The sequence below is a fragment of the Pagrus pagrus genome (assembly GCF_965226575.1).
Source record: "Pagrus pagrus genome assembly, chromosome: 1".
Lineage (NCBI taxonomy): Eukaryota > Metazoa > Chordata > Actinopteri > Spariformes > Sparidae > Pagrus > Pagrus pagrus.
In genome coordinates, this window is record NC_140185.1 from 20,911,502 (window position 1) to 20,925,586 (window position 14,085).

The window sequence follows — 14,085 nt, forward strand, 5'->3', positions numbered from 1 at the left end:
TCTCGTTTCATTAAAAAGTTTGAACCCAGAGAGCCAAACTGACAACCCACTTCTCATATGATAAAGGAGCGTTTCCTGTCTTTATCCCACACTTTTGTATGCATAATGATTCTTTTTCAATTGTCAGAACTAATAAAAAAAAATAAAAAGTGAATTGTTTTAATACATTTAAACTCCGAGCTTCACAGGTTCAGACACAGGAAATGTAAGTACGGCCCCTTGGTGCTTCACTTTTTCAAATTCGAACAGAAACCGCTTCAGAAATATTGAGAATGGACTTTTCGGGGACGTTGGAGACATCTGGTGATCAGTAGGATACTTACACATTCAGAGATTGTGAGTTTTTCACTGAGGGAGGATGACTAGATGCGCTGTTAAGAGTTTGTGAGTAGCTTATTGAACTTTTCAGACGACCCCGTGAACAGGCCTCTCCCTATAGAAGCGTGATAGGTGCAGTGAGGTCATCAGGGAGATTCAGCTCACCTGGTCTGCTGGACTCAGCCAGTCGTTCTCTCTCCCAGCTTCCACCCCGTTTAGCTGTGCTGTATTTAGTTCGTCTATGTTAAACTTATTTTTAGTTACACCTTGTGTGTTCTCCCCTCCTTTGTCCAGCCTTGAACCGGATTGTGACAACATTAATTATCATTCAAAGGAAGTGTATTTTTTCTGTTTGAAAACATATCTAGAGAGGCTCTTTAAAGTGGTTATATGGCAGTTTCTTGACCTTTTCGGGATCCAAATGCAGAAAATCTGACTGGAAGAGTCCAGTGATTTATTGAAAATGCAGATATTTAAAGTGTACTGGCATGGTGGGAAGTCTGAATCCGTGTAACTAAGAATCCACAGGTGAGAGATGCAAGTAGGAGGACAGGCACAGGTACTGGTTGAGGTGCAGGTGTCAGGTTTCAGGGTTCAGGTTTAATAGGCTGGAAAGCAAAGACACCGGCTGAGGAAAAATGCCTGGTATGCTGTACATACAGTATACTGTCAGAGTGAGTAGAGAATGAGACACAGGTGAGCAGGAGGAAGCGGGAATCAGGTGAGCTGGATTGAGTCAGAGCAGCAAACTGTCGGTTCCTTTATGTGAAACCATTTCTGCTGCTGTTTGCCAGGTTTTTGTGCCGTTGTACAGGCTATGAACCAATAAAACTCACATTAAAAACTGTTATTCCTTCATTTATTGTGTTAAATATTAACAGCGTCACTGCGCTTCCGTACAATAGGCTACAGTGAACTTAGAGCGTAACAGACAAAATATTTACAGAAAAATTCATGCACGTCAAAACAAACAGAGCAACTACTTTGCAACGACTAGCAGCAGCAACAAATGATATGAAGCAGATTTGGAATTCAGTTCGGAAACTTTGTTGTTACAAAATCATACAAAAAGTAAAAACAGACGTTTAAGGCATTTGCTTGTTGGTAAATACATGAACCTTTGGGGATCGACTGCACACATCTGACCTTCTGCTCGACAAACATTAGAAGATGCTTAATCCTGAGATTGAAGTAAGCCAGGCTTAGTTTTTGACTGGAATCACAACTGCACCATTTACATTAAACTACATAGAGGTTTCCATATAAACACTGATATAATTAAATGCATATTAGGCTGTAGAGGATACAAAAAGACGTCTGATTGATAAGTATTGTACTGTTAAGGAGTGTAATGCAATCTTTGTCTCCCACAGAATGAGTAGCAGAGGTTTGTTACTTGCCTGGTCCCTTAAAAAGTAGTAATTCATAGCATAATATATACTTTAAAGATCATCAAACTAACACTGCTTGATGGTCACTTATGAAGTGTTGAGTAATATAAAATGAGAAGTCAGGTTTTGCAAGTACACTGATAACAAAAAGATGATTATGAAGTAGCTCTAAACACAAATGCTTCACGAGAGAGAGCAGATCAATAAATTAATTGCACTACAACCCTTTCAAATAGAAAACATATTTCTCTATCTACAGCAAAACTAAGTCACCAGCTAGAGAGTTATTCTTCTCACTCAAACCCTCACTCACATGTATCACCACCAGGGTACAAGCTTTCTCCGAGATGAAGCTTACGATTGTTTACGCCTAGAGTACACGGAGACACCAGTAATGTGGAATCTGGAAACAGACACGCAGGCCATCTATTATCCATGTGTAAGTCGAGGAGGAGGGACGCCGATGCATGATCGGCCTGAACCCGCGCACACGAACTGATTGTGTTAAAACAGAAGATCTGTCTTTTTCTTTCGATAAAAAACTTATAATTGGTCCCGCAGCAAGTTGGAGGAACATTTTGGAGGATGAGAGATGAGCCTGCAGCCGCATGGAAAAACACCGCCGACACTTTCTGATCTTACTGCAGGATGATGGAGGTACTCGGTTCTCGAATGCAGTTTTTAAGAGCTTCCCCTAAACATGAGAACCGACAATCTTATAGCCCAGCAACAGATCAGTGGAACTAAATATTATGCAGCTAAATGACGAGCTAACAAATGATTTTAAAAGGAGTGAGCACCTCCCGTTTTTATAGTTTTTTCTTTACATATAGATGTGTTTCATATTCAGATATATTAAAAATATGAGAGTGTTATCTACATTCATAGTTAAATGACAGAAAAAGCAAACATGACAAACATCTGTTCCTTAACTGACAGTTAGCGGTCAAACATTACAGCTGACACAGTTGAAGAATCACATGCAGAAATCTAAATGGACTCTTTTAAAGGGTAATTACACCTAATGTCACACACAGCACCACTATCTTTAACTCTACCAGCACATACACAGATTACTCATTTTCAGTCATAATGAATGGAGAGTTTGAAGGCATAACACGTGGAATGGTACAAGCTGCAGGTATTTTTTTTGTATGGCACATAAATGTTTCCTCCACTCATGAAGCTGACTTTAACCAAAGTGACTTGTTTTCTCATGCTTTCGACACAGATCCTAATATAGGAGTCCATCCAGCCAGAAAGGATAACAGCGTTTTTCTCCCGAAGGCAGAAGCCCTTGTATGTGGATGTTCTCGGCATCCGTCCCTGGCTTGGTTAGTTGGAGTCGTGAAGCAGGGAGCTACAGGCACTCAGACAGCACCTCATGTTTGTCCGTCATCAAGGACACTTCTGACTGCGGCTCCGTGATGAAACTGGCACTCAGCTGGAGTTTGAGCCTCTCCACCTCGTAGTTATGCAGTTCCCCTTGTATCAGGTAGCGTTCTCGTTTAATCCGCGCCTTCACATCTGACGGGATGTCCGGGATCAACCACGCCACGAAGAACTTCACCACGAAGACCACGTGCTGCAGAGGAAGAATTATTAATTATAGTGACGATATAATCAGCTTCCTACATTAATACTGAGCCTTTATTCTTTGAGTAACGAGAGGGAATAGCTGTGTGTTCTTACTTCCATGATTATAATGAAGGCCATTTTGGCTGCCAGGATGTGCCAGAACTGCATGGTGTGAGTGTACTCCTTCTCGTGGCCTGGAGGGTAACGGTAGTCCCGGTATCTGTACAGAACAACAAGTACCATCAGCAGTGTTTCATTAATGTAATCATTAAACAACAAACACTGATATAATATAAACATATGACATTGACATGGCTGACGTGTATTATTAGTATAGTATTCATTGTGAGTCATGTTTTAGAAAATAGAGAATCAAAAAAAATCTGTCTAATTCTTCTTTAAAACATCTCCTAATAACTTTGGGTTACTTCATGTCTTACAGTCATTGGGCTGACTAACTAATAAATGAGACTCTCTGGTTTTAGTTCAATATTCACTCTTCTTTTTGCTCTATTTTTAGTCTCTTTCACCTCTGGGAGAAAATCTTTATCTGCTCCTTTACGTTCACCAGCTAGTCACTAACATTGTCTGTCTGTTTATCCTGATGGACAGTAGGTTGAAAACAACTGCCTGCTGCGGGTGAAAACAATGCTGTGAGACTGGTGAATCGAAACAGTAGCATTGTGGGCTATAAAACCAAAATAATGAGCTGAAAGATGCTAGAACGCTTCATAGACCCGAGGTGAACTCCAGTCTAGTGACAAATGTGTCACCCCTGCACATTACTCACAGTCACAGCCTGTTGTTCATCAAAAATATGGATAAGTGCAACTTTAAAGCTCCTCAGAAATGTAAAATAAAGCTAAAGCAAGATGCATAACAAGCTCTTTAAAGGGGCATTTCAAAAATAGATATTTCCATCTCTTCCTTGTACGGCTTTTTATCTATCTATTGTAGATTGTTTTTACCCTCAGCAATGTCAGACCCTGTTGTGAGCTGTTGTGAACTATTTTCTTCCAGTATTACCGCGCAGAAGGAAGCGTACATCCACTCACTGACGAGGGGCTAGCTAACAAAGCTAACTAAGTTTACAGCTCAGCCAAGGAAGACGCCATTGATGTTTACATTCTACGCTGTCACAAGCCTCTCGTCTGTGAGAAGATGCATGCTTCCTTCTGCGTGGTGACAAGGTTGGCAGAGATCTCTATGGCCGATATCTTCAAAACCTGTAGTAACTCCCTCTCACTACAGATAAGAGGAAATCTATCTATTCTTTCATTTTAAGGTGACCTGTCCCTTTAAGCTCTAGTACCTGCAGGTGGTAGTCGCGTTATCAAACGAGTAGTCTTGGTCCTCCGGCATGTTGCTCTCAGGTATCCGTGAGATGTTGTATATTGACAGGCTGTTGTTAACGTAGCCTCTCATGCCATTACCGTAGGCATACAGGTAGACCAAACGGGGGATCATGTCAGAGGTGAAGGCCATTATGAACGCCTGTGATAGAAGTCAGGAGAAATGCTTCTGTTGACTTATGATTCAAAAATGCATTTATTATATATGAAATTACAGAAATGAGCACAGATGATAACCAATAAACTACTACACTCACATTTGTAACAACGGACAAAATGGCCACCGCGTTGAGGATTTCCTGCCACGCTCCGATGTTTCGGGCCTTGGACGCCACTGGTCGTCTGAACTGTGTGGTGAACTTCCAGGCGTCCACCCTGATCTCCAGGATATTGTTACACAGAGCCAGGAGGGGAGCCAAGGGGAAAGAGGCCACGAATAAAGTGATGAAACCAAACTGGACCACTGAAACGTCAGAGCAGACAGAAAAAGTTAGTGATAAAGTCTTGTAAAATGAGAATAGAGAAGAAGACAGATGTTATCATGTGTGATTTTATATTCATATATCGGTCAGCCAGTTATCCTTCCCTCCTGCCCAGATGCACAATGTACGGTAAACAGATTAGTAGCTCACCCATCTCCAGGTACTCGTAGAACAAGCCCAGCTGGCCGAAGTTCTGCAGGACGTGGTCCTGCTCCCAGCGGCTGTAGTGGTTCTCAGGATTGTGTCGTCCCTTTCTGCTACTCCACCAGTTACGCATCAACCTATCGAGAAGCCCATGAAGAAGAAACAGACGTCAAGTTTGGGACTTCCACAAAGCCAGAGAGAGATGACATGATCTCCTCTTGTCTGATTTGCTGAGTCAGCCACTCTGAATAAAAATACAGTTATACATGATTAATTATTAGTAACTTGGTGGGAGCAAGATCTACATGTTGTGCACACGTGTGCAGGTACGTGTCTGATCAAAATAAGTTATTCAAAAATCGGAAGATGTAGAATGAGAACTATCGAGCAGCTTTTCTGATTATTTATCCTCTAAAACTCTTCTATAAAACATCCCCAAATAACTTTTGTGTCACTGCTTGTTTTACAGACATTCGGCCAAATTATTCTCCACCAGAAGTCTCCGATAAATTCAACAGCACACACAGCAAAAGGTTCTAACTTATATACATGCCTGATATACAGTCATTTGATGCCTTCGACGAGCAACGCCTTCTGTGAAGTTGTTGCCATCTGTGTGTTGGTTGCTCATGATTCAGCCCATTAAAAATGTCTTTTTCTTGGCGATGCATTTACATTTATGTAACATGTAAATCTTCCTCAAGACCTTGTAATTAACCGTGAGGGAAGTCAGACACGATCTAGATCTGCGTATCCTTTCTTTGTCTGAGAATATTCTTACACATTCTTGTTTTTTTTTAAGAAGGGCAGCAAGAACGTCATTGTGTTGAATTCTGTGGTGAAAATAAAATAATATATATATATAAATATATTTGTTGAGGGTGCTTCTACATGCACTCAGTAGATGCTAACTTGTATACACAACATATTGTTTGAAAAGAATGAATTAAAAAAAGGCACTAGAAATCTTCAAAATGCCAACGTTCAATAAAAACCTTCTCTTGTTGCGATAAAGATAACAGATAAAGTTAGTAATAAATCAAAAGGTGAAGCTCTGGGTAAAGAGCATAGACTTGATGGACTCACGGCAGCAGGGCTTCCTGAATGTTCCCCCACAGTTGTTTTCCAGCCATCACAATCACCAGCTGCGTGGTCAGCTCGATCAGACAGCCTCCAGGGTCGCACTAGGACAGAAACAGGTTTTTATTTTATAGAGTACACTTTTAATTGATGCACTTCCTTTTGGCAGCAGATGAAAAATTGCTAGAGGAAAGTCATGAACTTTGCCTTTTCTTTCGTTTTACCATCGTTTTACAAGAAAACTCACCTCCTCATTCCTCAGTTTGCTCCGTTTGCCGAACATATATTTGTAGTGACCGGGAAAACCCACAAATTTGCCTTTGAAGAAGGCCACGTAGAAGCAGGAGGAGTAGTAGTTGACAAACTGGAACAGGAACATCTTCATGGTCAACCTGTTCTCATACTCGAGGTGGGTCTTTGGGATTTCTGCAGGAAGCGAACAGTTTGAAGATGTCCTCTGGTTACAGTCAACGCCAGATAGTAGATGAATGTTAAATGATAAAAGTGTCTGTTCCATGTTTTTTGGATATGAAAAGATAAAATCATGAAACTTGATTCAGTAGATGTCAGATGAAATCTTTTTACCCATATCGGTGATCCAAACGGCCACCCTCTCGTAGAAGAAGTTGAGGATCATGATGATGACAAAGTTGATGCAGGAGGCGGTGACAGAGGTCGCTAGCTGTGGAGTGATGAATCTGCCCACCACCTGGATCTTCCTCATGGGGTCTTTAATGATGCTCGCAAAGGCAGCATACACTGCCAGCCTGTACGCTATGACCCCGATAATACAAGCCACTATCAGGGAAATCTGTGGACGAGCACACACACATGTAAAGCTGTTGATGGCAAGGAACATTACTCACTATGTACCTGTATTACTGTATATAGCAACCACTCATGGACACACGAACGTTCAGTTACCCAGAATAAAACAGTGGCCGCTGAGAGGCAGAAGCGAGCACACTTGCTGGTGACAGGGAGGTATGGCTCCATTTCCTGAAAGATTTTATTTTATATGATTATTATTATTTATTCAATAGGTTTCATGTCGGTATTACAGTACATAGTTTTAGTCATATCTATGTCCATGTTTGAATGAAGGGTTTGAAGCACCTTAGTGATCTTGTTGAGTCTCCTGTTAGTGCATCGGATCTCAAACTCAGGCCGGATTTGAAGCTGCTGCTGTTCCTCTTCAAAGTCCACCAGGTCCCACTCGTACTCCAGCCGGGCCTGACGCCGTTTCCAGAACTCCAAAAACAGAGTTACTGCCAAACAGGTTCGAAGAAAGGAAATGTTGTAAATTCCTCAGCATGGGAGTTACCTCTACTAAACAGACGTACAATGAGAACTTTGACTAAACTGACTAAAAACAGAGTGTCTGTGTTCAGTTTAAGGTGAGTAACGCATTTCAGTTGTTCCATTACACTCTTGGACTTCAGTGTGCTCAGCAGACATCCCACTGCTTTATACATAACAACATAATTGTGCTGGCAAGTCATTCTGGGCTGAAACAGTATGGATGGATGAAGCTTGGAGCTTCAGTGTGAAAAGGCTTTGACTGTGAAAAATCTGTCTCCCATAGGGGGGAGTCACTTGGATCTCCTGCAAAGGTTAAACACAGGAAGAGCTGCATCGACTGACACTCACCCCAAATCCCCATAAATATGGCAAAGAATACCGTCCCCTCGTTGTCAAACAGATGGGATTGCTGGAAGAGAGAATATGGAAAAGTTCCTCAGAGAAGCAGGAGACACACTGGGTGACATACTGCTGACTCAGCAGGACACAAGTTACTGCAGGTATTTGAGTAAATTACTTATTTTCACACACTTACAGGTAGGAAAAGTCAACCTCGTAATTACTGTATTGTCAGTTTAAGTGTGTCGTTTTACCCAGGATGATAGACAGGTAGAGTTGAGCCTCCAGAAAGGGCACTTTTTATCACACAGTGGACACATCACGATACTGCCTCCAATACTGGCGTCACACGTTTCTTTGCTAGAGGAAGAAAAAAAGAGAATTTAAAGAAATCTAATGAATCAGTTGAATTTAAAAACTTCATGTAAATACCAAGCAGTGTTTCTTGAAAATAGGTCATTTAAAAACAGATTGATACATCTAGCATCCAGCTTTGAACCGGCGATCATTTTATTGGAATATCAAAACAAATCTATCAAGCTTCAAGGCAAAGACTGTCATGGATTGGGGTTTTTGGTGTTATTTCCTGTTATATTTTTAACAGCAGGAAGAAATGGACCATATCACACCTGTCCTTAAATCCCACTGGCTCCCTGTGAGCCAAAGGATAGAGTTTAAAATCCTGTTACTGGTCTACAAATCACTAAATGGTCTTGGACCTAAATACATGTCAGAGCTGCTGGTGGGATATGAAGCATCCAGAGCCCTCGGGTCATCAGGGACAGGTCTACTCAGTGTCCCCAGGGTCAGAACCGAGCAGGGTGAAGCTGCATTTAGCTTCCATGGTCCTCACCTGTGGAACAAACTCCCTGAACGCCTGAGGTGTGCACAAACTGTCAGCTCATTTAAATCAGGGCTGAAGACATTACTGTTTACTGCAGCTTTCGTATAGTGTAAGACCTTTCTGTTTGCCACTGCCTTTCACCGAAGCAATTTTAAGGCTTTGAACTGCACTGTAACTTTAATTTTCTCTGTGACTTTTGTTTTCTATTATTGTGCGTAGGAAATCTATTCAATTTTGAGCCTACTTTCCTATTTCTTAACTTGTTTTAATGTTTTGTTTTAATGTATTTTAAATGTTTTTACTGTAATTGTATGCGCCTGTAAAGCACTTTGAGTTGCCTTGTGTCTGAATTGTGCTATACAAATAAACTTGCCTTGCCTTGCCTATATTTTGTAAGGTTCTTCATCCTCATGATTCATTGTTTTGTCCGTTTTGTCTTCCCTCCCTTGTAATTGTCCTGTGATTGACTGTTCTGTGTCTCCTGTGTTCCCAGTGCTTCTTTGGTTTTTGTATCTCTCTGATATTTTTTGTGTGTATTTGCTCCAGTCTGGTTTGTTGGTTGTGCTGCTTGCTTTTTGGACATAAGCTTATTAAAGCTTGCTTTTTGTTTACGCCTGCCTGCCTTTAAGTGTTCTGTATTTGGGTCTTCACAGTTTTTTGCATTCTGTGACAAAGACTTCATATATGGCCAAAAGTATGTAAACACCTCTGTCCACATGCTTTTGTCCTTGTCCTTTAAGGTTGTTTTTTGTGGTTTGGGCTGGACCGCTAACCTGACACACCAGATGGTTTGTTACACAGAACCATCAGGTGTTTGGGAAAGGGCAGGCACTTTCATAAAATACTTGGTGATAGGATGTACCATCTGTCTGTCAGAGGTGGGAATTGTGGAGTCATCAAGTCATCTCCATGCCATGTATTTGTTCTATTCATCAGTCAATCAATCAATCAACTTTATTTATATAGCACATTTTTAAAAACCACAAGGGTAGCCAAAGTGCTGCACATTGAGACATAAAATAATTTAAAAGTTAAGTTAGAAGCACAAAAGAGACAAATATGAAACTAAACCAGCTGAGTCCAATCAGCACAGCTCTTCAGCCAGGAAGGTGAGCTAATTAGTGAATGCACCTGGTTCAGTGACTGAGCAGAACAAATACATGGCATGGAGATGACTTGATGACTCCACAATTCCCACCTGTGCTGTCTGTCATCGTCTATCACTATCAATTTCAGCCAGTCAGATCAGCAGCAGGAGAGTTGCTACCACCAGTGGACCCAGTAAAATCCAACTCTGATAACTCTGTGAGAGGAGCAAAAGATACTTGTGTTCTCTTATGTTCTTCTACTACTTCTCTCAAATCTGTTCTGTTGTCCTCTACAATTTTGCATTGTCTTTGTCAAAGCACTTTGTAAAACTCTGTTTTTAAAAAGCGCTATATAAATAAAGTTTATTATTATTATTATTATTATAACTATATAACCGATGCTGTAGCAGTATCTTTGCTCCTCTCACTGTTCGTCACACCTAAACCAGGCCTGTAGCTGCCAGTAGTTCCTTGCAACAGCATATAATGGTATTTACAACGATAGTGTGAGTAAAATGTTGGCCCACAGTCTGGGGGAAGCCCATTTAAACATAAGAATGCCTCATGTACAAAACAATGTCCACACGGTGTCCTACGTTTTGTTTCAGAGAGCTCGACTGGGCTGCACAAAGTCCTGAAATCAACCTCATCACCTCACTGATGCTCTTGTGGCTTAATGGGAGCAAATCCCTACAGCCAGGTTTTAACTTCTTGTGGAAAGTTGATTCAATGCCCATGACTTTGAAATTAAATGGTCAACAGCCACATATGGCCGTAGTAGTCTAGCCTCATATACTTTTGGCCATATGCTAATCAACTCCTTGATGCCCTCTGGTGGTACTAACCTCGATATGTTGTCGTCATAACTGAGCACTCCATAGGTGAAACATATGACGCCCATGACGGCTGCGAAGAACAGCATCTCTGTGTAGAAGCCGAGCCAGGCGAAGTAGATCCCGATCTTTTCCCCGTAGTACTTCCTGCAAGCACACAATCAAACTGCACATTTAACTCTGAGCAGAGTTTCCACCAGAAATGCTTCGGTGAAAGAAATATTACATCCTGTGTGAAAAAAAAAGACGACAGCCTTCAGGTGCTGCTTGTTTACCTGATGAGGTTGAGAGGTTGCTCTTTGTAAAAACAGAGAAATCTGGCCCAGTGCTTGTACAAGTTGTAGCGCTCACTCTCACATTCTGCATTTCTTGCCCTTTTCCAGTATCGACACTGAAAGGAGGAGAAAAAATGCAGCGTGGGCCTATGAGTGAAGACTCTTTGAAAACTAAACAAAAGGTTCTAAGCAGGAAAGTGAATAATGAATCTTTCTTAAAATAACATTTTACAACATTTTCATCAGATTTTCCTTTCCTCTCTTTTCCATCTTTACAATTATTAGGAATTGGGAAAAAATAAACAACAAATATCATGGAAAATAAGTTCCCAAAGTGGGACATGCACAAACAAATGACACAAATCAGAGTCTATAACATTTCTGCAGTCCAATTTACGACTACAAAACTCTTTTTATATATAAAAGTCAGTGTAATAGTAGCAGTAAAACTACCACTGACAGTAAAATGTCCTCGTTCTACAGAGCTGCTCCCGTCAGTGTGTTTAATTATCACGTACCAACAGCAATTCAAAGTACTTAATATGGAATTGGGTTAGTAATACTCAAAGCATCATATCATAAATCTTGCATGGCATCGCATGATAAAAGTAGCAGCTCAACACACTTTTCTCCCTCTGTACTGAAAAGTAGAAGTAAAAAGTAAAAAAAGGTAAAGTCCCAGCATTTCTAAAAGCTGAATCCAACATGAGTAAATGTATTTTAATATGTTTGCATATTGATGCTCTTTCTTCCGTGTGCCTTACATCATGAAGTGGAAAAGCTGTTGTATACGTCCCGTTGCTGAGAAGTCGCTTGATTCCCGTCTTGTCTTTGTCTACCCGTCCCTCTTTGTAGTACGGACAGCGAGCCAGGATGTAGAACACCTAGCAACAAGGAGGGGATTTATCAAGAGATGAAGGGATTTGGATTTGTAGGAACTATTAGCAAAATTCATTTTTACATTCTGCGTAACTGTTGCCCGAGCTTTTATTTTTAATTGTTGAGTGAGGTAGAAGGATTCTTACAAACTAGACCATCAGAGGCAGGAGATATTTACAATGACATAAGTGAACCCTGATTTAAGAGGAGGTAACACTCACAATTCTGTTTCTTGTGGAAGGCGGGAAGAAAGTATCCCTGTCACTGATGAGGAAGAAGTCGGTCTTGGTCTTGTCAAAAGGGTAGGTGAAGTAGTCAAGCGAAGGGTGCATGATGTGCTCTGGCAGGCGGAAAGGACGTGAGAGCCACTCCAGTGGGACATCCTGACTATGGGGGATATCGCTCGTCTTGAAGGGAACTTTGATCTTTAAGATGTCGGCATAGGTGGCCAGTACGTCCCACGGAGCGTGAATCTTCAAGAAATACGTTTTCTGGTCTTTGGAGTCCTGAAACAATGACAGATGGCGGAGAGGAAAAGAAAATGTACAATTCAAGGTAAGATCTTTCACACAATTTCAGTACTATAATGTGTTTGCTACTGAGCCATCCCTTTAAGACTGGTTTCTGTGGACTACACTGTGCCTCAGCAGACTATCCACTAGGTGGTGCAGGTGCTCTGTGGCTGAATTTCTTACTGATTTGTCGTCTGCCTCCAGCTCCAGTCCTGCTTTCTCAAGGTTGGCCTCAAATTCCCTCCTCCTTTCCTGTGGATAAACACACAAACCACAAGTATAAGAGCCAGACACACACACACGCAGTCTTAACATGTTTTCTCCTTCACACATCCATGTTAGAGCCATTTAACGTATCACAAACTTGTCTTTTAAGATATTTGTCAACTAATTTTCTCTCATTCTTTGTTGGGTTACATCTCATACTCTTACAAACGGAGACTCGTCAGACAGGAGGAATGGGAAGTGGCTTCTCACACAAAACTGCTCGTATAAAGTACTGTTATGTACAGCACAATTATTCACAGAGGTTAAAATAGTTGATTGTTGAATCTCATTCCCAAAAAAACAAAACCGCTAGCATTTGATGAGTTTGGAATGAGACTTACCAATTAACTATCTTACAAACTGAACCTTTAAAAATGTCTTAAGCTGTTTCTTAAAGTGATTTTGAGAAGTTGTATGTCGGATGTTTAAGATAGAGAAAGCACAAGAAAAAGTGCAGAAGTAAAAGTGATTTAACTGGCTGAGTTTTATGAAACTATGCCTCCTTCTTCCTCCAGTCAACTTCAATCCTACGGTCATGTGACTGACAGTCACATACGTTTCTGTTTCTGTCATGTGACATACTTATCTTCCTGCTTAGTTACACACAACAAAATGATTTAAAGGTCCCGTATAGTTAAAGATTTCTATGCCTTTTAGTATTACAAAGCACGTCTACATTCTGTGGAAGTATCAAATACTCAATCCACACGGCCTGTATTCAGAAAACTGTGTGTTCAGGACTTCTGTAAGGTTGTGATGTCACAAAGTCACCAGCCTGGACAACAACACTGGCAGAGCTGATGGTGAAACACGGTGCTCAGGCCTGAGAGAGCTGACCGATCAGAGCAGACTTTTTGCGAAGGGGGCCTTAGAGGGTGAATTGAGGTGATGCAGGGAAAGACAGACAGAGAAAAAAGGTGTGTTTTTTTTTTTACATTTAAGCAAACATCTCCAAACAGACTCCCAAAATTATGACATCAATCTTATGACACCTTTAAAATCTGTTCATTTCAGTTGCTTTAGGTCACCAATTTCACACATCCGTGGAAAATATGTATTCAGAATCTCACTTCCTCTTTGTCGTACCCACGTATTCCTGTTCTGGACATGAAATTGTGTAATAATAACAACAGTCTCAGAATTTACTCACTGACAGCATTGTAAAATGCTGAGTAGTCGACTACTGGCAACTTCTCTGCTGCACCTACCTGCTTCTTTTCTCCATCCTTGTCATCTACATAAGACAACACAAAGTCTATTCTTCGAACTCCGTCCCTGAAGAACACGGTGTCTCTGTTTGGTTGTAGCTTGTCTGTCTGAAGAACAAACAACAAGGACAAGATAACATTTTTTAGCTTTCTCACAGTGTGGGAAGTGAAAGCAAACGGGCAGACATTACAT

General features: G+C 41.0%; 1 protein-coding gene across 3 annotated transcripts in view; it reads right to left on the reverse strand.

Moving 5' to 3' along the window:
* Nucleotides 1–1,160: 1,160 nt before the first annotated feature.
* The window catches only part of ano5b (anoctamin 5b), a 31,007-nt gene continuing 18,082 nt past the window's right edge, over nucleotides 1,161–14,085 (reverse strand). For all 3 annotated transcript variants that reach the window (XM_084362653.1, XM_084362652.1, XM_084362651.1), the window contains 18 exons: nucleotides 13,893–14,000; nucleotides 12,601–12,669; nucleotides 12,127–12,411; nucleotides 11,791–11,910; nucleotides 11,027–11,142; nucleotides 10,764–10,898; nucleotides 8,241–8,346; nucleotides 7,996–8,056; nucleotides 7,462–7,613; nucleotides 7,270–7,344; nucleotides 6,931–7,156; nucleotides 6,593–6,771; nucleotides 6,352–6,449; nucleotides 5,272–5,402; nucleotides 4,897–5,102; nucleotides 4,600–4,781; nucleotides 3,402–3,507; nucleotides 1,161–3,294 (listed from right to left, as the gene is read on the reverse strand). In XM_084362653.1, coding sequence (XP_084218779.1) covers nucleotides 3,070–3,294; nucleotides 3,402–3,507; nucleotides 4,600–4,781; nucleotides 4,897–5,102; nucleotides 5,272–5,402; nucleotides 6,352–6,449; nucleotides 6,593–6,771; nucleotides 6,931–7,156; nucleotides 7,270–7,344; nucleotides 7,462–7,613; nucleotides 7,996–8,056; nucleotides 8,241–8,346; nucleotides 10,764–10,898; nucleotides 11,027–11,142; nucleotides 11,791–11,910; nucleotides 12,127–12,411; nucleotides 12,601–12,669; nucleotides 13,893–14,000 — 2,580 coding nt within the window. In that variant the 3' untranslated portion in view covers nucleotides 1,161–3,069. The remainder of the gene's footprint in view (nucleotides 3,295–3,401; nucleotides 3,508–4,599; nucleotides 4,782–4,896; nucleotides 5,103–5,271; nucleotides 5,403–6,351; nucleotides 6,450–6,592; nucleotides 6,772–6,930; nucleotides 7,157–7,269; nucleotides 7,345–7,461; nucleotides 7,614–7,995; nucleotides 8,057–8,240; nucleotides 8,347–10,763; nucleotides 10,899–11,026; nucleotides 11,143–11,790; nucleotides 11,911–12,126; nucleotides 12,412–12,600; nucleotides 12,670–13,892; nucleotides 14,001–14,085) is intronic.